The sequence below is a fragment of the Phyllostomus hastatus genome, unplaced genomic scaffold (assembly GCF_019186645.2).
Source record: "Phyllostomus hastatus isolate PE091 unplaced genomic scaffold, TTU_PhHast_1.1 phas_scaffold_345, whole genome shotgun sequence".
Lineage (NCBI taxonomy): Eukaryota > Metazoa > Chordata > Mammalia > Chiroptera > Phyllostomidae > Phyllostomus > Phyllostomus hastatus.
The window spans coordinates 18,123,629-18,150,845 of record NW_025334024.1 but is presented as its reverse complement, the minus strand read 5'-3'; the positions used below and the strand labels follow the sequence as shown (position 1 = coordinate 18,150,845).

The following is a 27,217-nucleotide window of genomic DNA, read 5'->3' as shown; positions in this document are numbered from 1 at the left end:
TACAACATTTATAGATTAAAAGAGGAAAACAACAAATTCTAAAAGAAAAAATCTGTATGGTACAGACACAAAGTGAAAGACAAATGACATATCGGGAAAAAATACAACATTTCAGGAAAAGGACCCATTTCCTGTATATGTGTTTTTATGTATCAATTTTTAAAAAAACAAAAATTAATCGGAAAAAATAAAGGATGTGAAAAGTCTATTCTCAGAAAAGTAAATGCAAATGGCTCTGACATATTTTTTTTTAAGTGCTTGTGCCACTCATAACTAGAAAAATGCAAATTAAAAGTGCCAGGAGAGATTCTGGTTTCTAAACACCATTCTTCAATAAGAAGCACCAGAGTGTCTTGGAGAATTGGCTAATTCTAGGGCTGGAATGGGGAGAATACAAAGGGAATCTGAAGCATAGGGTCAAAAAAGAAGGAAATAGGAGGGGAAAGGGCAGAAGGAAGGAAGGAGTGTGTTAGCTAGACAGGAGCCCACCTAATGGCCAAAGGTGGAACAACAACCAATAAAAGGAAGCCCAATAGGAAGGAGTTCCTTATAACCCCAGTAATAAAATATGCCTTACACGAGGAACATGAAAGGAATAGAGCCACCCTCCTCTGTTCCTGGTCCCATCCTGTGTGACAGGTGCTGGGCTGGGGCTGGTCCCCAGGGAGCCTGTGGGAGGATGACAGTGGACCCGGGTGCCCAGCCACCTCAAGCAGGGGCACTCACAGGGTTGTCCTTGCCCTCTCCCTGGGCCCTCTCTGCCACTTGGGTCTGTCACCGTGTTTTCTTTTTGTACGCTTTCTGTGTGTTGAGATACAAATTACATGAGATAAAATGCACCCATGTACAGTCTGAAATGTTTTGACAAACATATGTCCCCACGGAACCACAGCTCCAGTCAAAATAAAGAACATTCCCAGTACCCCAGAAAGTTTCCTCCTGCCCCACCCCAGGTGACCATTGATCTGATTTCTGTCACCATAGCTTAGTTTCACCTGTTCTAGCAGTTCATGGAAATGGAATCACATAGTATGTACCCTTTGAATCCGGCTCCTCTCTGTCAACATCGTATCTACAAAATGCACCCATGTTGTCGCATTTATCAATGATTTGTTCCTTTTTATTGCTGAGAAGCTTTCTCTCGTGTGGATGTCCCCCCATCAGTTCATCCCTTCCCCTGTTGAACCAGCGGGTGGCTTCCACGTTAAGCTATTAAAAATAGAGCTGTGCACACTGGTGTACGAGCCTTGGTTTCAGACATGCGCTTTCGTTTCTCTTGGGTAAATACCCACAAGTAAAATGACTGGGGCATAGGGCAGGCCTCTGCTTAACTTTTTTAAAAGTGGCTAAACTGTTTCCCCAAGTGGCTGCAACAATCTCCACTCTATCAGCTGCATGCGAGAGCTCCACCGGCTCTACACCCTCACCGGCACTTAAACAGTAGCGTCCCTCTGCATTAGGCCATTGTAATAGGTGTAGAGTAGTACTCCGCTGTGCCCATAATTCACATTTCTAAGCTGTTGTGATGTTGAGCAACTTTCCATGTGCTTATTGGGTGTTCATACATCTTTGTTGAATTGTATGTTCAAATATTTGGCCCCTTTTAAAACTTGGGTTATTTTACTATTTGAGTTGCAGTTTTGAGCCACATTTTAATTAACACAGATTAGAACAAGGTGGTCCTCCGTTCCAATCTCCATCTGGCCTCCTCCCAGGGATTCAAGGTAAATCCCAAACACCAGGGCCTGGGTCTGCACAATCTGCCTCCTCCCGATGGCCCCTAGCTCAGGCCTTTCTGCCACACAGGCTGACTGGCAGCCCTTTGAACCTGCCCGACATCTATCACCAGCAATCAACTTATTCAGGACTCTCTGGACACATTTAATGTTCACCCACACCCCCCAAATAAGCTGGGGAGTCCCTGCATCTTGGGCTTCTAGCCCTGCTGTTGAATGAGTGAGTGAGTGAGTGAGTGAGTGAGTGAATGAATGAATGCCTCTTACCTAGCTGGAGAGGATGGTGAGGTCTTCCCTGAGGAGGTGATGCTGCATTGTGAGCACAGAAGACTGAAGAGGGACTGATCAGACAAGGAGGAGAAAGCACACCCAGGCAGAGGGGACAGGTGGTTCGTGCAAAGGCCCTGAGGCAGAAGGGAACCTGGCTTGTTTAAGAAACTGCGAGAAGGCAGATGGGTGGAAGAGACAGAGGAGAGTGCAGCAAGGGAGTTATGTTTTGCCCTATACTAGGACTCTGACCAAGGTGGGAAACTCCCAAAGCTATCTGGGTGAGGAGACGGAGGTGACCGAGACTGAGGATTTAAGCATCCCTTCGGATGCCAAGACAGGAAGTGGAGCTGAGTTCTGCTTCCTCAGAACTGTGCGGGGAGGAGAGAGGAGTGGCTTGGAATCTAGTGGACGCCTTGGTGGTGGTGAGAAGTGGGAGGAGATGAAGGAAAGTTTAAGAGATGAAGACAGGCGGCTTTCGTGGTGAGGGTGTGGAGAAAAAGGACAACCCCCAGGGCTCTGGCCCTCGGGGTGGAAGGATGGACGTCAGCGCCCCTCGCGGAGGCGCGAGAATGTCATGGGCTGGTCTGGGACAGACTGAACTGACGCCCTGAAGACGCGCGTACGCGCGGGCGTGGTTGTGCTGTGCTGTGTTGTGTTCAGGCTATGAGGTGTGCGTCTGGGCACCCACGCCGGATAAATGGGGGCGATGGGAGGCGCAGTGGCCCAGGGAGAAAAAGAGCGGGAGCGGGGTGGGGAGCTGCCAGCGCGGTCAAAGCCGCAGGAGGACTGGCGCGAGTCTTGCAGTTCGGACGCCCAGGGTCCGGGGTTCCAGCCCTGTCTCCCCGACGGGAGACAACGAGTGTAGACAACGCTTCTGGGCAAGGAGAGCTGGGTGGCATCTCCGACAGGGTGTTCAGGGGTGGCAAAGAGGAGGTCTCAAGCTTCCTGGATAGGGGTGCGCAGAGAATGTGGGGGGTATGAGGAAGCCCCAGGCCAGGGCAGCCGGGGTCCGAGGGGAGGAGGGGAGGCGAAGGAATGAGGGCGGAAGAGGGGGAGGTAGGAGCGGAGGAGGGGGCAGGAGGAGAGGCGGGCCGGGGGCGGGGCGGCGGGGGGGATGCGCCCCTGAGCGGAGCTCGTCTGGCTTTTCTCTCCTTCCGCACAGTCTGGGTTTCCGCTTCCCTCCCGGGTGCGGGGCGCAAGGGAGCAACACCGAGCTTTGTCCTTGTCGCCGTCATGTGGCCCCCAGACCCGGACCGCGAGCCGGACCCCGAGCCCGCTGGCCGCTCCCAGCCGGGCGCCGCAGTCCCCGGGCTCCGAGCCCTCCTGCCCGCGCGCGCCTTTCTCTGCTCGCTCAAAGGCCGCCTCCTGCTGGCGGAGTCGGTGAGTGCAGCGCGGCCCCCTCCCGCGGGCCCCCTGGGCGGCGCCTCCGAAGGCGCCCGGCCGACCCCTCTCGGAGCCCAGTCCAGTGGGCAAACTTGCCCACGTTTCGGACTGACTTGCTTAAGCTCAGCGCGCGGGCCAGAGGCGAGGTGGGGCCTGAACCCTGGACTTCCCGGGTCTTCAGCACGAAGCTGAGGGGCTTAGGGAAGCCCGGAGAGAGGTCCTGGGCCCCTGGAAGTGCTGTGTGACCTCGGGCACCTCCGCCCTCTCTGGGCGCCTGGAGGAATCAGCCCACTCGGCCCTTCACGACCCCCGGGTAGGGACGCCCTTGCCCGCTTTCCGGGGCGCAGGGACGGCCAGCCGGGCCTCGAGCTGCAGGGCGGAGGCTGGAGTGGAGTCCATCCAACTGGGGTGGGGACAGCAGAGAGTGGGGAGGGGACCCCGGGGATTGGGTGAGGCCCCAGCAGTACTGTGGGGGGCACGCAGGCCGAGGGACGGGGGCCGGAGCCCAGCGTCAGCGTGGTGACTTCATCCCCCTCCTCCCCTTCCTGGTCGGGATCCAGCCGCCCCGCCCCCGCTGAGCTCTTCCTTCCCGCACCCCCCACCCTGGCCAGTCAGGCCTTTGTCCTCCGGACACTTCGAAAACTCCCTCACTGTCCGCTTGTGGGGTGGGGGCTGGCCCTGGGCCTGCACGGAGGGAAGAGGAGGAAGACACCATGCAGAGGGGACGCGGGATGAGGGAGGGGCATTTATTACTTAGATCCCCTGTAACTTGACAGCCCCTGTCTTCATTCCCACTTTGCAGACAAGCTGAGGCCAGAGCATCCTAGGGGATTTGACAGGTGGATGAGATGAGGGCCAGGTGACAGCAAGGACTCAGGGGGGTGGGGGTCAGAGGAATGAGGAATCTGCTTTGACCTTAGGAGGCAGTTGGTGGCTCTATCACCTTTGCTGTGCCAGGGGTCAGCCCAGAGGCCACCAGCCTAGGACCTGCCCAACTCCCAGGTGAGGCGCCAGGACCCACCAACAGTCCTCACTTCAAGGGGTTGCCTCCTGGTTGGCCACCCCAGCCCCACCCGAGATTGATGGGAGCTACTTTGGGGGAGAAGCCTTGAATCCACCACCCACTGAGGCCCTCCTCCTAGGTCAAGGGGTAGCTGGCTAGAGCACAGAGGCCAGGAGGGCATGGGTGGGTGTCAGGAATCTCAGTCTGGCAGGACCAGGAGCGGGGAGAAAGGATGAGCACTGAAGTCACCAGGGGAGCTGCTCCGGGTCACTCCTGCCCCCAGGCCCAAGCAAATGGGGAGGCTGACTGGACAGGAAGGGGTTGGAACCAGCTACCAGGAATCTAAGAATGAGGAAACAGGGATCAAAAAGGGGATCCCCAGAATCAGGCTTTGGGAGGCAGGGAACAAGAAGGAGAGGGCATGCAAAAACAGCCCACCGCACAGAGTAAATGTAGCAGGAGCTGTGGACAGGCTGGGTCCGGGGGGGCATCCCCTACCTTGCCTTCCTGGGGGATCCTAGCAGACTCTTAGCTGCCTCTCTGCCCTAGTTTCCCTTCTGTTCAAGTTGGACTCAGCTACCCTGATGGCTGTGTTCAGGACAGATGTGGGTGCCCTGGGGACTCCCTGAGATCCCTGTAGCTCATTTGCCTAAAGCAGCCACAGTGCTTCCTGTGGGGCACATGGGTATCCCTCGAGGCCCCTGGGCCCCACTCCAGGCTCGGCCGTGGACATGTTCAAACCCAGACACAGTGCAGAAACCAGGGCAGAGTTGCTTAAGGACACTGTGTGGGGTCAAGTCAGCCCTGGGTTCAAATCCTTGCCCTCTTAATAGCTGCATGACACTGAGCCATCACTTCACCTCTGAGAACCTCAGTCTTCTCATCTGTGAAGTGGGCTGAGGGCAGCATCTGGCACATGGTTGTGAGAATCACAGGAGATCCCCAAGCCTCAGGGGCACCGGCCCGACACCCAGCGCCATCACCCTGGTCTGCTCTGCAGCGCCCAGTCTGCAGGACTGCCTGGGGGCTCCCGCGGTCCGCCAGCACCAGTTGCCATACACGGTGTATGGACGGGGCTGCAGAGAACATCTTCACTCTTATAGGCCTCAGTGCAGCTCGCCCACATCCAGCAGGGCCTGAGGCATCCATGTCAACAGTGCTCTCCTGGAGGTTTATTTCATATTATTACTAAAAATTATAATATATTATAAAGCTGTAAGAGTCACACTGGTAACAGCCGTATACCCACCACCTAGATTATAGGGTTGTTACCTGGTTGGTATACTTGCCTATCTCTCCATCGACCTGTCCATCAAGCCATCTTATTTCTCCACGAGTTAAGAGCAAATTGGAAATACCAGTACATCACATCTCTAAGCATTTTAGCATCCATATCCTTAATTAAATGTAAGATTTATTAATTATTTTTCAGGTAAAGATTACATTCAGTGAAAAGTACAAATCTTGTGTGTTGGGAGTGATTTTTTTTTTTTTAATTTGGTTCCTGCTTCGTGGGCTGCCTCTGAGGCTGCTTAGGTTTGACTAGCTCCTGCTGGCCATCCTCTGAATTGGGTGGGTTCTGCCACAGAGCCTGCTGGGGTCAGGGTGGGGGTGAGCAGCACCAGAGCGTGGCCTCCTGGGGAGCAGGACACACAGGCAGACTGGGACCTCCTGTCTGGGTCCTGGCAGGGGCGCTGGCATGGGGTTCAGGACTCAGGGCCACGCCCAGAAACACTAGGGACAACACGCGTATGGGCCCAGGCCCCACGAACAGATTCTGATGCTGGCAGCTTCGGAGCTGAGGGCAAGGTCGCCTCCTGCACCGGAGCCTCCCCTGCTCTCGACTGCAGGGTAGCTGGGAGGGGCACTGGGCAAGGGGCTGTGCAACAGCTCTGACTTCTCCCTCCCCACCCCAACCAGGGTCTCTCCTTCATCACCTTTGTCTGCTATGTGGCATCGTCAGCATCTGCCTTCCTCACCGCGCCCCTGCTGGAGTTCCTGCTGGCCCTCTTCTTCCTCTTTGCTGATGCCATGCAGTTGAATGACAAGTGGCAGGGCTTATGCTGGCCCATGATGGTGAGGGCTGGGGCCCCAAGAGGAAGTAGCTAGCTGGCCATCACAGAGAGTTGTGCATTTGGGCCCTGCCCTTTCTTCAATGCGAGGGAGGGGCTGTTTGCTGTTGGTTGGAGCCAGGCGAGTAGGCCTGGCTTCAGATGATCTGGGCCCCACCACTCAGCAGCCATGTGACGAGATCAGGGCCTTGGGGTCCCATCTGTGAGGCAGGGAACCCCAGACTGCATTCTTGCCCTTGGTCACCAGGTGGCATTGGTGCTCCCAGCTGAGCCTGCAGGAATGAGTCTCAGCCGCAGAAATTCAAGCCACTTTCACGAGGGCGAGGCAGGGTAACTGAGGATTTGCAGGACTTACCCAGACCCCAGCCCTCTGGCAACTCATTTTATCACCTGGGAGGGCCCAGAGCCCTGCCTCAGACTTTGCTGCATGGAATGGGTCAAAGAAAGGGACAGCAAGCCTGAACTTGAACACTGGTCTCTTCTTGATTTCATACCCAGCATTTTTCCTGATGGGCTGTACCCACTGTATCCCCATTTTAGGGTCAAGTAAGCAGACACCATAATGCATAAGTGGATCTGCAACAAGTATGTGGCAAAGTGAGGCCCAGGGTCAAATCCCTATGGGCCATGCTGCAGCCTGGTCTGTATGCTGTCGTCCACCGGGCAGAGGATAGCAGCCCAGCTGGACTGAGGACAGTGTAGCCCCAGCTGCTGGTAGCCTGTAAGAGGCACCCAAGCAGGGGCGGGAGGACAGGGTGGGAGCCCCGCAGGTGCTGGACCCGGGAACCAGGCATGTATCCTGGCTGCCAGGCCCACCCTCCTCTGGAAACAGTGGGATTCCAGTCATTTTCTACCCCCTGGTGGTCTGAGCCTGTCCTGTGCTGTACCCCACCCTGGGGAGTCCAGGGCAGTGTGACCATGTCTCTCTCCCCAGGACTTCCTACGCTGTGTCACAGCAGCTCTCATCTACTTTGCCATCTCCATCACAGCTGTCGCCAAATACTCAGATGGGGCTTCCAAAGCAGCTGGGGTGAGTGACTGCCTTTCCCCTGGGAAGGGGGTGTCCATGATGCCCCCCTCAAGCTCACCCTGCCTTTCCTAAAGCCCTCTATGCCCCTTGGGACACTTGCTTAGCATCTGGGGCATATTTTGTCCCTGCTTAGGCTCCCCAAGATCTATTAGAGATCTACTCTGCCATGAGCTTTGAAAGGCTGTTTGCCAGCCAAGTTAATAGCTCATTTTCCCATTTGTCATTAATGGGAGGGGCCTGTGCCTGCCAATCCAAGCTGCTTATCCAAGCGGATAAAACCAGGTGGTGGGGCTGGGGTGGCTGCTTCTCAGGCCCCTGGACCAGGGACTCCCAGTCCCTAAAGACGCGTCCCACCCACCCTGTCCCATATCCCACAGGTGTTTGGTTTCTTTGCCACCATCGTGTTTGCAATTGACTTCTACCTGATCTTTAACGATGTGGCCAAATTCCTCAAACAAGGAAGCTCTGCAGACGAGACCACAGCTGACAAGGCAGAAGGTGAGTGGCCACCCTGAGGGTTTCCACCCAGAACAATCAGAGCAGGGGCCCTGCGCTCCCCTGGGAACACTGGGCTGGTCTGAGGCTGGAACGGGAGCATTTCTCCTTTCCCCACGAACAGGAAGTGTTTGCACAGCCTGGTTCTCATATCCTTTCATGCAGCACTAATCAGAGAGCCGGTCCCCACTGGGCTCCCCAGGGCCTCAGCCTTTCCAGGAAGGCCCGGCTGAGGGCACGCCCAGCACCTCCATCTTGGTGAAATGGTCCCTGACGAGCACCCAGGCGGGCAGCCAGCCAGTCCCTTCACCTGCCGCCAGCCAGCGGCCCCTGCAGCCTGGCCTGCCTGTGGCTTAAAGGCCCGCAGCACCCAGGCAAGTTAGGGCTTGTTCTGCTTGTCACATCCAAGGGGAGTTATGACATTCTGGCCCCTACAGCCATCCTTCAGCTCAGAATGGTGGCTGTGCCATTACCTAATTTAAAAAAGAAAAGAAAAGAGAAGAGGACCCAGTTGGATGGCTGGTTTTCCATCCATGACAACACAGCCATACTATATTTCTGATCACAATAGAAAATAAGGATGGGGGCAAGGAGAACTAAAAGTATACAATGGCCGAAAAGAGAGGTTTCTTGATTTTCTAGTATATTTGAGTTTCTTGGACAAGAAAGTAGTTTTCCCTCCTTTTCCTGCTGGATTGTGGGGTGGGCTTGGGATTTTGATGACCACCCTGGCACCCCAGGTGAGAACTCAGGGAGACAGGGGCACATGGAGCCCCAGAGGAGAGGGCACTGGGGCTCCCACCTCCACAGCACCGTGGAGGTGTGACAGCAGCTGCCTGTGCAGGGCTCCCGGCCCCCACACCACACGGACCCACCAACAGCAAGAGGAGCTTGCACTGGGGGCTCCCCAGAGAAGGCTCCCGGGCGCCAGCAGCCAGGAACCTCCTGCCAGGCCTCCTCTTTGCTTCCCTTCCAGAGGAGAATTCTGACTCCGACTCCGACTGAAGGGCGGCCCTGCCCTGGCAACCTGAGCCACGCGGGCCTGTGCTCCTCCTGCACGTCAGACCGGCGGGCCGGACCATGGCCTGGGGACCGGGGGTGCTGCAAGGGCGGCCATGACGTCTGGAGCAGCAGCAGGAGTTGCTGATGGAGCGGGCCTCCTCGCAGCTCCCAGGTGCCGCTTCTGAGCCCAGCACGCAGGAGGCAGCCCTCGGCTTAGCGCATCCAACCACTCTGCACAGGAGTGGTGAATAGTCAGCCATTCCTCCTCGCTGTTTCACAGACATTAAGCCCTTTAACCTCTCTGCCAAAAACAAGCACAAAGGGACAAAGCAGACAGAGCCTTGTTACCCCCTCACAGGAATACTTCACTCCGAGGGGGCGGGTGGGAGTAACGGGACAAGGCACAAGTAAGACAGAAACCACCCAGGGGCCAACCACCAGCCTGCCTGGCCCTGGTGCTCCGTCTGCATCTGGTGCCCCGTCTGCATCTGGTGCCCCTGCTCATTCCAGGCGCTTTGTCAAAAACGGTCCTTCCCAGATGCTCCGGTTCAAGGAGCACCACGTCCCTCATCCTCCTTTCAGCAGGGAGAACACTGCCCTTCGCCCTTAACTGACACTCTCAGCCTTGGAAGCCGTGTCTTCTTCCGGCGGCCTGACTATCCTGGGCCTGAGGCTGTTTTAAAGAAAAGCTGGCCAAGTGGCTTACCGGGTCCCAAAGACGGAACGGCAGGGACAGCGTCCTGGGCAGCTGGGCAGGCCCAGCCGAGGCTTCTCTGCCCCTGGGGACCCGCCAGCAGGTGACAGGTTCTTGGGCGCTCAGGACAATGTACTTCTAGACACCAGAGCAGGTCTCCTGACCACCTCCCAAGAAGTGGAGCGTGCCTTCTGTGTCCGCCTAAGGACCGGTGCTGCGTGCATATGCTTAGTGGGACTTAGTAACTTTGTATATTTTTTACACAAAAGCACCTTCTTAAATAGCAGTTCCTGTGACCCATGAGGCCTTATGAAATGAGCCAGAGTTCTGGACCCTTTGGGGGCATTTGTAACTTTTGTTCTTCTCCTGCATGTGAATCTCCTACCCCGAAAAAAGCCAAAATGAATTAAACCAGACTACCTGCTTGGAGTGTGTTTGAAAAACACCTTGGGGAGGGGAGGGTGTCAGGGGACTACATGGTAATAGGGAAGAAATACAATGCAGATTAGATCAGAAAAAGAAAACCCACTGGCCCCGCCCAGAGCAGCGTGGCCCCGTCCCGGTGGGAACCCCGACGGCTCCGGGCGTCGGCAGCAACACACGCACACCTGCTCCCCACCAGGCGCCGCAGCTGAGCGCCTCATGCGTGTGCTCGTATCTACCCCCCACGCAGTCCTGCTTTACAGTCCAGGGAGCCGACAGAAGGTTCGGGATCTCGCCCAGGTCACCACGGCCCCTCCGAGGGGGCCCGGGGCCTCTCACCTGTCGGGTAACGCCCCACTGCACGGCTCAGACAGCCAGAGCCTGGCACTCTCGTGGTTGGACGAGGGACCTCAGAACCCGAGCCCGGGAGGAGCTTGGGACAGCATTTCGGCCCAGGCCAGCGGGAAGAGGCGAGGCGTTCTGCCGTGGGTTGCACACACGTTCTGAAAGTGCGTAGAAAAATGACGGAGGCCAAGCGGGGCTCACGGTGGGCGTTTCCGCTCTGCCGCCTGATTGGCCCCAGCCAGGCCGCCCGCCCACACCTGTCCAGACAGGCCCCGCCCCCTGGGCGGTGCTCGTGTTCAGTCTCTCCCCAACAGGCCTGTTTCCGGAGCCGGGCCCACTGCCTTCGGAGGGACAGGAGCTGAGTCAGAGCACTGCAACAGACGATACCATTTTTACATGTCCATTTATTAAACAAGAACTCCTTCATGACGATTTAATACAGTATTAGCGATTAGTGTTGAGAAAATTATTTTCCCTCTACATACAAAAATACAGATTTGAACACTATGAAAACAATCAGGACAAGTACCATGAAAAGTTGGTCCTTCAAAGGAAACAAAGGGGGAAACTGAGGGCAACGTGAAGCTCTGCCTGCTGTCGGGGATACACTAACCAAAGCAAAGGCTCTGGGGCCCAAACCGCTCCACAAGGGCAGAGTCCAACCCGGGGGGCCGGTCAGAGCCCGTGGGGCGCGCCCCTGGGAACCCGGGTCGTCCAGGAAGCCAGGGCGGGGTCTCTGAGCAGCCAACGACATAAACCAGAATTCACCAAACGGGCATCGCTTCGGAACGCCCCACAGCTCTGTCTAACTGTCAGAGGAATCAGACTTCTGTGAAGAAAGCGCGATGGTCGTTAAATTAACATCGCCCCCCAAAGTGGCCCGGGGCATGCGCCAACGAGTCATCCCATTAAGAGTTATCAGCCACCTGGCTCGACTTCCTGTTAGAAAATAATTACACACTCTGACCCTTCCAAAAGGACCAAAAAAACTATTTTATGTTTCAATCAATCCATTCCTTCATGTTGCAATGGCTCAGCTAGTTTCCTCCAGACTTTTCGTGACCAGGTGGAACCCGTGTCCCGGACGGGTGGGAAAACAAGAAGGGGCAGCTAGAGCGCCCCCCTGTGGTCGTCTCACCCAGCTCCTCACAGCGGGGAATTGTTCTGTTCGGACCCACGACCAGAAAGGGCCTGGAAGCCTAACCAGCTCCGTGAATGGAGCAGACCCAGTGGAAGGTGAGCCCCGGACCAGCGGGGGACCCTCAGACGCAGGCAGCACAGCCCGGCCCGAGCACACCCTGCGGCTCACCGGGCCCAAACTAAAGGCCTTTCCCCGGTTTAGACCCAGAGAAGGGAGGCCAGAGCACCAAGGCTGTTGTTCTTGTCTCTTCCTACGGAACCACCGTGCTCTAACTATCTGAGGTGGCTGGTCTGAGGCCACTGTCAGTGGCTCCCCACACTGAACACGTGGTTTAAAAATGCCCAATGCAGTTACACGGATTAAGAATTATTTCACAGAAATATACTCTTACCCTCAGACTGTTTAAATAAGCGGAAACAAGAGGAGGGGCGGGGGGGGGAAGCAGCAGAGAGGACCCAGGGACAGCCAGGGGCGGTTTTTGTCATTTTCTTTTTAAAAATACATACGAAGTCCGAAGGGAAAATGGCCAACCTCAAAACCAGCACTGCTGAAAGCAATATTAAAAGGACACAATCTAAAATCATGCTACAAAAATAGTGTTATCTGATTTAATTAAATGTACATCTTTTCTTTTTTCAATTCCATGATTAACAAGAGTGTTTATGTGACTGACACACGGAAGGCACCAAAGGTGAAGTGATTATAGTTGTCTTGAAATATACAAAGACAGAATTACCTACTCGGGGGGAAAAGAACATAGTCGTACCTGTAATAAATAGTTAAGTGTTTTTCCCATGGGTTCCTGAACCCCTACAAATTTCAACATATACAAATAGTTTCAATCCCTAGCATTCTCCTAGAGGGAACTGCAACAAAAATCAAGTTATGCAAAGCACTAGCTTTATCCACATGTGTCATTGCATTGTGAGGCGGGATCTGAAGACTCATTTTTAAGTGGGTGAACGAGTTGCAAACAGGTGGCCGCTCTGCGGGCCCGGGCCACCCTGGGGGGCCATGAGGGCCACAGAGCCAGCCTCCCTCCACCCAGCCTTGGACCAGCCAGGTCTTCCTTCCAGCCCCAAATATTTGCCTCCCTCGCTTATGCAGAGAGGGGAGCAGAATCTTGAAACTTGCAAATCGATTCTGGCAAAGGCCCCACAGAGGGAGGCAGCCATCAGTCAGACCTGGCCCTGCCTGGCACGGGCACCGGGCCCGACACAGTCCCGATTTCCCGGCCTGCCCTTGGGTGGCTTTCCTGGCAAGAGGGACTTTTCCCCTGGGTTCCAGCTGGGCCCTCCAAAGAGGACCGGGGTTTGACAGTTTCAGATTACTACGGAATCGCAGACAAACCCTACCGGAACCAACTGTGTCACACCTTCTCCCGGCACGGAGGCACAAGCAGGAAAAGAAACTAGGGGCCTCGCCCTAATCCCGTCCACATTGGTCATTCGAGACAACTTCCTCCTCTGAACAAGAACCACACGACGAAGGCTCCCTAGAGCCCAGGCTATTAACCCCTTAACGAAGGCTCCCCAGTCTTTGAGTGTAATGCATCCCGAGCCACCCCAGGGTGTCTGACTTAAGGTCTTGGCATTAAAAAATGTAGACAACGAAACAACCCTATGAAAAAGACATACTAATCAAGGATCCGTAGTCTAAACTTTACTCTAGGAAAACTACTACCGAGTCGTTCAGACTCAGGGCGCTTGCGAGGAACGCTCCTTTACTACTGTGGTGCTCACAGAATACAACAAATGAGGGAAAAAATCCCCAAGACTGAGAGAACAGACCCAAACCGAGTGAGGATACGGTCCAGCCCAAAGAAGGGAAAGTGTGTCAGGCCCCACTCCTCCATGTCAAGCCCAAGAGGGCACAAATGCCACCGACAGGGCGAGGAACGGCCAAACAGAACATGGGCTTGCAGAAGACACTTCCAGATCTAACGCATACTGGGGGCATTTTCTTTCAGGGGCGGTTTTGAAATGAAAGAAATGTAAAGGGTCGAATATTTCAAATTACCTTCTCACCAGACAGTTCTTAGAGCTTCAGCAATGTCCCATGAGAGGAGAAGAAACCCATTGCTTCCGGGTTCCGTGAAGAGCTGGGAAGTTTGCCGGGTAGTGCTCGGTTTGTGTCCTCTCCCGGGGGGGGAGCTGAGTCCCCCATCCACACCTGCGAGTCCCCAAACTCACAGGCAAGAGCCCCAAGGCACACTGGTCCCTACATTCAGCTCTCGCTCTCAAGCCGATTCCAGAACAAGGTGTCACTTTTCCAAAGACAAGGGGACAGACAGGAGGTTAACCAAGCACATTCCTTCAAGACTTCCCAGGTCAGCGACCAGTCTAGGGTTACCCTCAGCAGACGGAGTCTGGGCTGCAGCCACCCCGACCTGCCCCTGTTCCCAGCCTGTCTGTCGCCTTGCCTTGCTGCTGCTAAACGTGGGTGCTGATAAAATAAGCAAGGTCTGGGGAAGAGAGAACCCCTGGGTTCTACAAACTTCACTAGGAAACTGAAAAGGAGTCTGGAGACCTCGCAGGATAATGGCAGTCCCTAGAGCAGGCAGCGACTTTTTATTTTGCTCTAGAGAGTCAGTCGGCAGCAGCCCGCAACCTGAAAAGTATCTGTGCCTTTTGCTACCTGTTCAATGTCGTTATCTTCCTTTAGACAAGACAGGGAGAAAAAGAGAACCAGGCAGTGGCGACTCCCTGGCTGCTGTGTTTAGAACAGGGACGGCACTGGCGGAACCCCATCCATCGTCACTGCCTTCCAGAATCGCTAACTTGGCCACAGGCTGTCGCCACACTCTCCTCGTCTGCTAGGACAGGTTCTAAGAACAACCCGCAGAAAATCTTGCACACCCAGAGATTAGAACTTGCTCCACCTCTTAAACACACGGAGAGGTGAGGGGCTTCTTCCCAAACAGCACCAGTGTCCACAAGAAAAGGTGAGGCTGGGCCATTCATAGGACAGGACAGAGGGAGGGGTCATTCAAGGTTATTCGTTGCAAACAAGAATTCACATACATGCGCAGACAGAAGGGTAAGTGCTTCTCTCCTCAGAGACCACCTATGGCTTTACACGAGTCAATCACAGAGAAACCTCCGAAGACAAGTCAGTGAAGCCGCACTCTTTAAGAGCAGGAATGTTTTCAAGTGAGTCACGAAGCTCTCGCCAGAAGCGTCCAACACAGGGTGGAGGTCAGACACACTCCACACCTTCCCACAGGCACGAGCGTTCCTGCCAGGGATGGGGATGGTGCCCAAGGGGCTGGGGTGTGGCCCCAAGCCAAGCCCTCAGAGCCGGGCCGGGCCCTTGCTGGCTCCCCTGTGGCCACGCTGGGCTCTGCTGATGCTGGCCCTTTAGTTCAAGTTGCCAAGGAAGACACGGGTGAGCACTGGGACTGGGTGGGCCACACGTTCTTGCCTTTAAGTAGGCAAAGGTAATCCCTCTTGAATGACTATTGCTGCAGAGGGAAAATCTAAAATAAAATACTGTGAATCAAACTTCTGAGATTGCATTCTGTAAATGCTTTGGTCCTTCCCCAGATATATGTGGTGCCAACAGGTGTCTGCAGGCTCTCATGACTGTAGTCTCTGTGTACGAGAGGGAGAGGGCGTTTCCCTTCACGCCTTCCAGCCGTGCAAAGAGAAGGCAAAGGAGAACCAGAGAAAAAGATGACCACGTCCACCGAATCAGCGCCAAGACAAAACTTCTCTGAAGACGCCAGTGTTTGCGTCCGTCTGAAGCCACCGAACGCTCGAGGGTTTCAACCATACCGTCTCCAGGAACAAATTCAAAGGCATAGAGCAACTGTAGTTCTCTCTCTCCAAGTTTGGCACGAACTGTGAAAGCCATTGTCATCCCACCACAAAACTGAGAGACACTAAGACTGCCTCGGCCTGAAAATGCCCCCAAACAACCTGACGCTGATCCATATTGAAACTATGAAATGCAAAAATACTCTTCCTCCAATTTGCAGGGAAAATATTCTCTAAGCTCCCCCAAATCTAGATGGTCTTATTTGCACACAGAGGCAACACAGAAAAAGGCAGGTGCCTTTACATTCCCCGAGACGAGCATGCTCCTTCGCAACTTCTAACCGCCACGCTGCCACGGGCGACGAGACAGGTGTGCGGTGCGCCAGGTAGAGGGCCAGCTGGCTACTTCCGGTTGTAGTGAGAGCTAATTAATAGAATGAAATATATTTACTAAAGCCATAGGAGAGCCTCATGGCACAAAGGATATTAAATAGTTACAGGGACATAAATAATTCCAAAGATTCTGACACTAAGATGCGAATTAGCTCCTAAGTCACTTTCTGTCACCTGTCGGTATTCACGGTTCCCACGGGCTTCAGGACCGTTCCTCGCAGCTGACGACACCTCCTCAGGAGGCCGAGAGGCTCTTTTGCACCAGATGACAAACTGGCCTTACTGAGGTGCCTTGGGAAAACTAGGCGGCCGTCCTGCCTGAATGGTGTTCTTTTCTTCAGTCTCACTTCAAAGGCGGTTTTTTATTGAGGCCAAGTAACACGATTCCCGGCAGGAGATGTCTGATAAAGCTCAGGGTGGTCCTTCCAAATGGGCCCCATTTGATGCAAGGCTGAGTCTTGGTGACCCTGTCTTTAAATGGAACTCGCAGAGGGAGATAAGCCTGATTTTGAGTAGGCATACACACTCAACAAATGCAAAATAAATATATAAAATGAAGAGACAAAATCCAGATGTCAGCATCTTCTCAAAGATCACTCCGTACAACAGGTTCAAAGCCTGCGAGGCAGGATTCGCACCGCCTCGTGACAGACAAGGGAAACGGGCTCGGCCAGACCTGCTTTGCAGCACGTCCAGCTGTGGCCAGCCCTGGCTGCCCTCTGGGGGACCGAAGGGAGGTGAGTGGCCACCGTGCCAGCTGGGTCTGCACCAGCAGCCATGGCCCCCGCAGCAGACAAAGCGGCCTGCCCACGCGACCTGGGTCACTGCCCGGGGAAGGAGGTACCGCAGCACCCAGACAGTAGCGGACGTTTGGTTCCGGGAGCTAGCCCCTAACCCGCCCACTCAGATACAGCACAGCACCACTTCCCATAGAGCCCCAGCCTGGCCGTGTCACCTGATCGCCCCCCCACCCCCGACGCTGCTCTGTTACGAAGAATGCAATGCCACACACGCAGAGACGGACACTGTCTCACACACGCTCTGCTCTCAACACCCCCACGGACACACTCACGTTCTCTCTCCTATCACACAGCATGCCACCCACGTGGTGATCGGTCACCAGCACGAGATCCTGGGGATTCTCCAAGTTACTGCAAAACCCTCCCTTCCCACCGGCAGTATATGTTTTTTCCTTGGTGAGGGCCAATCGCAAAAATATTAGAGCTAGAGTGAGGTCTGTAAACATTAAAAACAGTTCAGAGTGAAAACCTGACACGTTAAAACAATCTTTCCATAAAACATACAATTAGCCTCCAAAAAGAAAAAAAAATACAGCATCCTAGGGGCTCGTCTAACTCCTTCGCCACAATAATCTTCACTCTACCGAGAATCAGTCTGAAACCTAACACACCTAGAATGCTTCCCAACAACCTCGAGGATGGATGTTCAGAGCAAGGACCCGGGGCATAAACAGCCCCAGTGCATGCCTTCTGAAATGCCAGTGAAAGAACGTGCTGCAGATTCAAGTATTTTCAAATCCTAGACAAGTCTACTCAGAAGCACTTTAGAACTCTTCTCAGGTATTTGAAAATTATCCACATCTCTAAGGCAGAGCTGTGTCCCCACCTGGGGTCCAAACAGGCAAGTGTACTGGCTGGTGGAATGGATCAAATTCCTTTCCTGGCTTTTACCTGAAAAGGTGAAATTACAGAAAATCTTCAATTCAGCCTCAAAGCATTAAGGGTCGGCAGGAGAGGGACCAACAAGACGGTCCCCGAGTTCCTGGAGGGGAATCTGGGATTCGGGGAGGTGATTCATCGGAGGAAGCATCAAGTGATTTCTCAGTAGGGCGGGAAATGAAAGGGGCCCCTCCCGCATGTCAGCAGTCCTGGGGAGCTGTCCCAGAGGGACACCAGCTTTGCCCACCCCGATAAAGTCCAGACCCAGCCAAGAGCGCGCCCAGCACACCCATCACCAGGACCCTCAGGGACACCCCTGGCTTTCGGGGCCTGTGCTGGCTGCCTCGACACCCCAGGCATGGAAGACAAGCAGGAGGGGAGGGTCCCGACAGCGAGGCTAATGCTGACGGAGCTCACCGCGGGGCCGCCCTGGCACCACTGCCGACAGAACTGTTCCAACCTTGCACCCTCCTCCCTGGCAGCCCCCATCCAATCCAACGTGTTGACTTGTCGCAAATACACATGACAGGGTGGCTCACAGTCAGATGGGAAGCCCGAGTGCGGGGACAGTGAGGACCTAACGTGGACATGGCAGCCAGGCAGGCCAGCTGTTCCCACAGCCACCAAACCCTGGAGAACCTATAGGTCTCTCCCACCCACTTCGGTCTGAACGGCTGGGGACAGGCGTTCTCCACCTCACCTATCTGCTAACAGGGCCACTCTGCAGGGGGGAAACCCTTTCCCAAAATGAGCTTTTAGCAAAAGGGACAAAATTCAGCTTAATCACATGAAAATCTGACATGACGAGGGAAAGAAAACTCGATGGAAAGGACGGAGATGAGGATGCGAGGAGGCGGCCCCGGCAGGCCCTCAGGTGTCCAGGCGCTGGACCTCGGGGCGGCCGTCCGCGTCCCTGGACTCCGTGCGGGCTCGGATGTAGTCGCTGGCGCTCTGCTGGCGGACGCTGACCCTCCACTTCCGCACGGCCAGGAACGTGTTCACAGCATAGACCGCGGTCGCCAAGAAGCCAAATATCTGCAAGGAACAGCCGCAGTCAGTCCTCAGACACAGCAGCGGTCCGCGAGGCGTCCGGGTGTGGCCCCCGCGGCTTTGCAGCTGCGCCCCCGCACACCTCGCCCCGCACCCCTCACCCCATGGAACGTTAGCTGTCAGCCCGGGGCCAGGTCTACTGTCATGTGACCCACCTAAGTCGTGCCTGGTCTGAAAACAGCTTAAGGTTTCTTTCATGGTATTTTGGATCTCTCTCTTTTTTTTAATTAAAAAAAAAATGCCTCTTTTACAGCACCTTCATGGTCACTGCTCCCAGATGGGAACATACATGTAGCCAAAATACCATATACACAAAAAAATCAGGGGCTCATGTGTGAGCCCAACTCAGGTCAGGAGGCCTGACATTCCAAATCACAGCCCCGCCCCCCACCCCCTCTCCAGCTGCCTCTCACCTGGGCAGCTGCAGGGTGAGAAGCAGCAGGGTTTGCCTTAGTCAGTCACGACTAATGAATCTGCTGAGCAACACCTGGGAGAGCAGCCCGTGTAATGCTTTTTATGAGCCTTTTTAATCACCCTGTTACTGAAGTGTGGCACAGTCTCTGTGACACGGAGCACAGGCAAAGCCTTACATTGTCTGGTTCCCACCCCACCCCCCAAGGAAATCACTCTAAAGAGCGAAAACGTCACCTGACTGCTAAATGGTGACAAGACCCCCCCTCTGGCAGGTGAGGCTCGTAAAAGCAACACCACTGACAGACAGACACCGAGTCCTGCTGGAAACTGACTAAAGCGTGGTTCTCAGACTGGAGCCTGCACCTGAATCAGCTGCAGGGCTGGTTAAACACAGTTCCGATCCCAAGCTCTGCCAGAGCCTGGGAAGGGCATTTCCTACAAGTCCCTGGGTGATGCCGAGGCTGCCTGTCCGGGGACCACACTTTGAGAACCACAGCACTGAAGGAACTGGGGCCTCTGTAGGCCCAGCAGCAGCTTCGTTAGCCAAGAAAAAGCAGAAGGAGAATGAGTGGGACACACACTAGAAGAGAGAGGAGAGAAAGTCACAACAAGCGTGCGAATCAGCCCAAGTTTTAACCACCTGCGTTCACCTACCACGGCAGCAATTTCTGCTCCGGCTCTGTGGTTTAAAGCAGCCAGTACAATCGAAGCAATAAAGAAAAAGAAAGTGCTGAGTCCAGTGTTGACCAAATCCTAAAGAAAAAGATAAACAAAATCACTTGAAAAGAAGCATTTCGTGCTTTGCCCTCAAAGCCACCGAGGAACTTTCAGAATAAGAGGCAGGACACCCGGCCTCTCTGGTGGCTCCGTGTTTGAGTCTCGAAGGCCCAGGGGCGCTGGTCACACAGAGGAAGGCAAAGACGGTAACGCTGTATGATGTACTTGACAAGTCACTCCAGCAGAACCCATGTCACCATTTTTTAATGACTTACACTCAGGAACCCAAACCGCTAACCTACCAGGCCGTGCGCAATAATTACCACTTACGGTTCTACTGCCGTCTTTTAAAAACTCATTCAGATCACCCTGGCACAGACAAGGCTCCCCAAAAGTCCAGAGCAGCAATTTTCAACCGGTGTGCCACTGGTGTGCTGCAAGAATTTTAAAAACACTCAGTGCCTGACTATTTAGTCAGGGGCACTGACCTCTTTTCCCTTAGGCTGTCAAAAAAAAAAAAAAAAAACCGACAACAGCCAACACAACAATAGCCATCCAGTTTGAATGAATAAAAATTACACCCATTTTTTTTTCAGATCAGCAAAAAATATATTTTTCGGTTGCCACAGAACTTCAAGCATTAGTCTACATGTGCCGTGAGATGAGAAAGGTTGGAAATCGCTGACCCAGCGTGTCCTGAAAGAGGTGAAACCCTCCCGAACGTCCCCTCCAGCACACTGTCTCTAGGCCTGGAGAACACGCTTCCCCAGACCTCACCCTCAGTCACACACACGACCTTTCAAGCCTCTCCGTTGTTAAGCCTAGAGGATTTGCTCCTGAGCTTCCGGGCAAGCACATCAGGTTGCACACCCAGTGCTCCAAAGACTTAACTCCTGTCTCATCAAGAGAAACACAGCCCAATGATTAAGAGTCGCAGCCACACTTGGGTCCTAACTGGGGTCCTAACTGATCGTGACTTTGGACAAGGCACCTCCCTTCTCTGTGTCTTATGTGGGAAGAGAACCCTGCTCTCGGAGCTGGGTTAAGGATGAGGTAAAACAACGCATGTACAGAGCCGAGCACGGTGCCTGGGCCATGGTTAGCAATGTCTGCACCTCCACTGTGACTTCTCTTATTACTGCTGTGGCCTTAGGCCCTGATAGCCTGGGCCACACCAGGGTTCCTCTGTGGCCTCTACAGGAAAAAAAAAATCAGGTAAAATTCTGAACTGCTTCAGTGCCAGACTGACCAGACCACCAACACCAGGTCGGTTCTCCTGGCTGGCCTGGCTTCAAGGTCTCTCTCTTTTTAAAGATGCAAAAAGGCAACATTCACGTCATCACAGTGCGGAGCCTGCGGAGCAGGAATCCCCACACACTCCTGGTCATGCTTCTGCACAGGGTCACGGGGAGGAGCGATGCTGCCTCCGAAACTGTCCGGGGTGGCTGCCCACGGGGACAACTTCGGCTGTGACCAGTGTGTTAAGCCAGGACAAATTTATCACAAATTCAAACAGGGAAGCGTTTAGTTATGCTTGGCTTTGGGTAAGGTGCCGTAGGAATACCGAGAGGTCTATAAAATGTACTTCCCCAACCAAAGACTATTCCAATGAGGGAAATGTCTTATGATACAATGTGGAGGCCAAACAACAAGCAAAATAGTGTGTACCTTCATGGTGACTGTATGAAAATAAAATATAGTAAAGAGCCAGTAGATATCAAAGGTTTTGAAAAGGTTCGTGTCATTTGTATATAAATTGCACATCTGGATTCATCTTAAATATCACACTCGTGCCCAAAGGTCTAAATGCAAAGATGGTCACTGTGATATCATTTGGAACAGCAAACAAACAAGGCAAACAAAATGCTCAAGAATAGGGCATCTGTTAAATAAAACGGCATTTGCACAAAGGAACACTATGTGGTCATTAAAAATAATGATGTGGTTGTATATTTCACGTGGAAGATACTTACTAAGACAGTTTAAATGAAAAAGCATGACTTTAGTGGTTCCACTTTTCTTTACTCACATATCACAACATACATGCACGTGTGAAAGACAGTCTAGAGAAGACAGTCAAGAAGGCGACACCCAAGTGTTACAAGTGGCTACCCCTGAATGGGTTGTATCATGTAAGATTTTTTTCAACAGTTTTATTGAGATATAATTCACAGACCATATAATACACCCAATTAAAGCATGCAGTTCAATCGCCACAGTCTAATTTTAGAGCATTTTCTGCATTCCAGAAAGAAACCTCGTACAGTTAATTCCTCGTCCCTCCCCCTAATCCTAGGCAGCCACCAGCTGGCTCCCTGCCCCTACGGACTTGCCTGTTCTGAACAGTTCGTATAAATAGGACGATAATACTACACGGTCTCTAGTGACCGGCTTCTTCTGCTTAGTGTAACAGATCTAAGGCCCATTCATGTTGTGGCCGTACGTCCTTTCTCTTTACTACTGAGTAACATTCCACGGGACAGATACACCATATCTGATTTATCTTGTCACCAGTGTTTGAACATTTCTACTTTTTGGTTATTATAACAATGTTACTGTGACCTTAGGAGCTTTTCTGCAGACACGTGTTTTCATTTCTTTTGGGTGAGCACACGATTTTATTTATTCTATTTTATTATCTATATCTTCTAGTTCTTCTACAGCAAACAGTTATTACTTCCACTTCAAAAGGCTTAAAACTGGAGCACTGCAGAAGTCGGTCAACACCAGCTGTGCAAGCTCCGTGGCCCCGAAACGAAATCAAGGCTCTTCACGTGCGTGGTTCCGCTTGTGTTAGGGGCACGCACAGGCATGCCCCTCAGGTGTTGATTTTTGAGAATTTTTAGTCAATATTGATGTTTAGTTAAAAAAAATACTTTTAATGGGACATGCACTCTAAAAGCCACGTCTTTGCCAGTGTGCCACATTCATTGCCATCCCCCGAGGTCTCACACCAGCCACTTTCAGCTTCCCGTCCAGCCCCTGAACAACCCAGGGCTGCAGCCCTCCTGTGCTCAGGGAAGAGGAAGGTCACATGTGTTCGAGTCCCCTCTTCAATCACACACCAGGAAGTAGTACAGTGGAGCCCAAGTAAATCCAGTAACAGACCAAGGGGGTCTGGCCTAGAGGCCTGCTGACCACATCTGACCCATGGATGGGTTTGACTTGTACAGTGTTCAACTTTGAACAAGCCAACATTTAAACATCAGAAGCCTGCACATAAAAACTAACTTCTAAAAAACAAACAAACAAAAAACCCAACGTCCAGCTGCTCTTGAAAAACTGCCCCAGAAGTCCCGTGAAGCAGCAACACAACTGGCTGGGGCTGAGCAGGACCCCCTTCCCCATCACCCTGACCCCGGCCCATCTTCTCACTTGCCCATTTATGTCACACACCCGGCCCCAGTGGGCCCCGAGTCTGTGACGCTGCTCTGGTCCCAGAGACTGGCCTCCTACCACATGCGCCACCCCTCTCTGCTCTGTCCAGGGAGCACCCACCTGGAATCTTGCAGTTTTCTCCGACTCACTCCAGTAATCCACTGCCTCCTTGCCAGCATCCCCCCAAGGCCTCGCCCAACAAAACTGGACCCTAAGAGCACACCTGACCACAGGGGAGCAGCTTGCATCTCCCTGCCCCGTGCTTTCAGTTCCCCAAACCTGCCACAAAGCGGGTGTTTGAGAAACGATCACAAATGAGGCATCTGTAGCAGGCCCAGCCCTGGCTGTCACTGCAGTCGCCCCCAAACCACCAGGCTCTGTGGCTGGCTCCAGTCTCAGCACTACACACGGAGGGGAAGTTTACAACCAGTTGGACCATACCGTGCACTCACTAGTGTGCAAATGGCCCCAGTATCAAAGGGACAATTGTAATACTCATGATAGTAGTGACTGCCATCTACAGAGTCTTTTGTGCCAACCGTAGAACTTAGTGTCTCACTGAATCCTTACCTAGTTATGATCCAAAATACCTACAAGACAGGACATGTTATTTTAAAAATAAGGAAACTACAGGAACAAATTTAAAGGACACATCAACAAAAACTAGGGGTGGGTGGTAATGGGAGGGAAGTGGGGAGGGTTGGGTGGGTGGGCTGGACTGGGAGCAAAAGGGAGAAAACTGTACTTGAACAATGATTAAAATTAAAAAAAAATTAAAAATTAAATTTAAAAAATAAATAAAAAAAATACTAATCCCAGAGAAGATGAGCTCAGTTAATGAAAAAATATATATTTGGTCTTTCTCCCTAGTCCTTTAAAATTTCCTGATAGGAGCATCTTTTATCATTCATAATGAGCCCCTTTCCACTGTCCCCGAGTTTATGCTAATGAAGTGACCCTGGAGCCCCCAGACAGTTTCAGAATGGGGAATGGTTACCAGAAAAACCGACCAGGTGATTAGAGGGTTGGAACTCTCAGCCCTGCCATCCCCAGACTCCAGAGAAGCGCAAGGGGCTGGAGACTGGGTTCAATCTCCGAACGGCCAATGATTAAATAACCGCACCTGCGAGACGCAAGGTCCATAAAAACCCTGAGTGACACAGTCCAGGGAGCTTCCGAGTTGGCGACTACACCCACGTTGCACCCCAACTCTGTGGGACTCTTCTGGACTCTGCCCTATGCATCTCCTCTTCCGTTTGGCCGTTTCTGAGTTGTGTCCTTTATAATAAACCAGTAACTGTGAGTGGAGCACTTTCCGAAGTCGTTCTAGAGAAGTGCTGCACCTGAGGAGGGGCGCGTGGGAACTCCTGAATCCGCTGGCGGGGCAGAAGCGCAGGGCCGCCTGGGAGCCCGCCTGGGAGCCCACCTGTGGCTGGGGGCTGGGGTGGGGGCAGTCTCATGGGACTGAGCCCTTAACCCGCGGGGTCGGCGCCAACTCCAGCAGTTAGTGTCAGAACTGAATTACATTGCTGAATACCCGTGTTTTTGGAGAATTAGAGAACTGCTTGGTATAGAAAAACTGTGTGGATTTTTTGTCAGAAAATAACCACACTTTTGGCTCAAAAGTGGTATCGGAAAACACCACACTATGAGTCATGGCCGAGGCCTCAGGGCTCTGCAAGTGAGCCCTCTGGGTGATTCCAGACTGTTCTCAACTCACCACAGCCCCCGTCCCAGGCTCTGAGACAGGGAGAGGCCTGTGGGAGGAGGGGGGGCCACCGAGGCCACTGAAAAGGAACACCAAGGGGAAGAACGGAAAACCAGGACAGTGCGGTGTCTAGGGAGGCGAGAGTACAGAGCACACCGGGAAGTTCTGAGTGTTCGCAGCAGACACCGCAGAAGTGTCTGGTGCGGGAGAGACTGAAGATGACCAGATCGGGGGCACAGAGGCCCCCAGTGCTCCTGAACGGAGGACTTTCGAGGACAGAGGGGCAGGGGACTGGCATGGGTGTGGGGGTGGGGGTGGGGAGGGCTGTAATTGTGTCTGGGCGGCACACATGAGGTTTCTGGGATGTTGACACTATTGTACCTCTTGGCCCAGGTGCTGGCTACACAGTCTTTATCATTCTTCAGTATGTTTGCTTCTGTGAGTTTTTCTGAATGTGCTATATTTGACAAGAAAAGATGAGAAAACAGAGATTAGAAGCCAGGGAAACAGAGAAGGCATGTACAGACCTCCCTCCTCTTTACACAACTCTGGATGAGCAGGAGGGTGGGAGCCCCTGCCAGGCTTCGGGTGGGGGGAGGGGAATGAGAGTGGGGTGGGGGTGGCATTATCAAGGTAAACAGAGATGAAACAAGGAGTGTGTGAGCTCCTGATATACAGAGAAAAACAAATATAGCAGAATTGCCCCACAGATTCATAGGAGGTAAAAAAAAAAAAAGCCTGGTGTGGCTCAGTGAATTGAGCGCTAGCTTGCAGACCAAAAAACCGTGGGTTCAATTCCCGGTCAGGGCACATGTCTGGGTTGTGGGCCAGGTCCCCAGCTGGGGGCTACCAACTAGTGTATCTCTCCCTTTCTCCGTCCTTTCCCCTATCTCTAAAAATAAAATAAATAAAATCTTAAAAAAAAAAACACTAATACAATCTGAGTGCATCAAATTATGTTACATATATTTTGTATCATCCTCCTTATTTACCATTTTCATGCATATTTGTGTCAACAAAGGCTCCTGAAATGACCCATTTTTCTAAATCTGTACCAATAACACCCTATTTCGCTCACCAGCTGGCTCTGTTGGGGACAAAAATACCCCCCCATCTGGTGAGGAGAGCACGCACCCAAGGCCAGCCCTCTGCAGTGACTTGGTGAGCCGTGACCAACTCTGACAGACTCGCCCTTGCTCTCCTCCCAGGGGACAGACGGCCAGGCGCCCTTAGGCCAGCGCCGTCGCCTCAGGTTCTCATGGTTCACGTGCCCTTCTGCCGGATGTGCACACGCCTTCCCCTCGCTAAAAGAAAGTTCTGGAAAGGATCCCAAAGGACAGAAAGGTGTTCTCAAGTGGCACATCACCACCCAGGACTTGCCCCAGCCAACACCAGCTGGGAGACAAGGACTGATGTTCAGCTTCCCAGTGAAAAGGACGCACTTTGATACGACCAGAGGATGTAGTCAATACGCAGAAAAGTCTTTTGTGACTAAAATAGAAAGATGAATATTTCAGAAAGCTCACTAAACAGATATTTCTGGGGATAGAACCCAGAATAAATCAGTAAGAAATCTGAAGTATGAAGTTTTCTAGCGGGTTCATCTCTACCACATAAGCAGGTAAGACGGAGTTAGGGGAGTCAGGTCAGCCCTGGAGAGAGAAGTCCACCGGAGGACGAGGTGGCTGACAGATGGCATCAAGGCCTCTTACATGTGCTGAGATGAATATTTCTGACCGGTAGCAGTGACCACTGGTTTGAGGAGCTTTAATACACATTGTCTCCTTCTATTCTTTTTTTAAAAATTACTCATTTCATTATTATTTTAGAGAGAGCGGAAGGGAGGGAGGAAGAGAGGGAGACAAACATCCGTGTGTGGTTGCCTCTCGAGCGCCCCCTACTGGGGACCTGGCCTGCAACCCAGGCATGTGTCCTGACAGGGTATCGAACCGGCAACTCTTTGGTTCGCAGGCTGGCACTCAATCCACTGAGCCACACCAGCCAGGGCTCATTTCATTCTTAAAACAATTCTGTAAAAAAAAAAAAAAAACTATATATATATATAGTCATCTCTAACAATGGTGGAACTTACGTGGGACTTTAAGTGACTTGCCCCAAGGTCATTACATAGCCCTGATGAGCCATCACGGACTTGAACCCAGATAAGTCTATCTGACTCAAAAGTCCCTGGTCTTAATCTTTCCTTCTTTGTCCAAAAAAAGTTTTCCTGCAGATTTCATTCCAAGTCCACCCAGGCCCCTCCCTCAACATACATTTACTGAGAATGCCGTAGAAACGCAGGGATCTGGGATGCCAATGAACCTTGCCCCCAGGAGACAAGGACAGTGACCTTACTCCACAGAGTTTGCATTTTGTTTGGCGGAGGTCTGTGAGGTTCTCTTTTCGATATGCCCACTACACTATCAATTCAGATAACAACTCTGCAAGCATTTGCCTATGAATAACACAGACTCTATCTTAAAAATAGTTGAGACATTAAAACCTGTCACCACAACTCAGAGAACA

The 27,217-nt window shown here is 52.8% G+C and overlaps 2 protein-coding genes across 2 annotated transcripts in view; one reads left to right on the top strand and one right to left on the bottom strand.

Moving 5' to 3' along the window:
• Window positions 1-2,495: 2,495 nt before the first annotated feature.
• Window positions 2,496-10,114, top strand: CMTM3 (CKLF like MARVEL transmembrane domain containing 3). The gene is made up of 6 exons (XM_045818380.1): window positions 2,496-2,674; window positions 3,169-3,386; window positions 6,313-6,468; window positions 7,399-7,494; window positions 7,872-7,992; window positions 8,966-10,114. The coding sequence occupies exons 2-6, from the start codon at window positions 3,240-3,242 to the stop codon at window positions 8,992-8,994; spliced, it is 549 nt and encodes a 182-aa protein (XP_045674336.1). The 5' UTR covers window positions 2,496-2,674; window positions 3,169-3,239; the 3' UTR covers window positions 8,995-10,114.
• Window positions 10,115-10,839: 725 nt separating this feature from the next.
• Window positions 10,840-27,217, bottom strand: part of CMTM4 (CKLF like MARVEL transmembrane domain containing 4) — a 56,323-nt gene continuing 39,945 nt past the window's right edge. Inside the window, exons 3-4 of the mRNA XM_045818378.1 lie at window positions 19,543-19,641; window positions 10,840-18,459 (exon numbers count right to left, since the gene is read on the bottom strand). Of these exons, the coding sequence (XP_045674334.1) occupies window positions 18,295-18,459; window positions 19,543-19,641 (264 nt within the window). The 3' untranslated portion in view covers window positions 10,840-18,294. The remainder of the gene's footprint in view (window positions 18,460-19,542; window positions 19,642-27,217) is intronic.

Coding starts and splice junctions, on each gene's coding strand:
- CMTM3 (XM_045818380.1), top strand. CDS start 3,240: ATGTGGCCCCCAGACCCGGACCGCGAGCCGGACCCCGAGCCCGCTGGC. Junction 6,469..7,398: donor GCTTATGCTGGCCCATGATG/GTGAGGGCTGGG, acceptor CTCTCTCCCCAG/GACTTCCTACGCTGTGTCAC. Junction 7,993..8,965: donor CACAGCTGACAAGGCAGAAG/GTGAGTGGCCAC, acceptor CTTCCCTTCCAG/AGGAGAATTCTGACTCCGAC.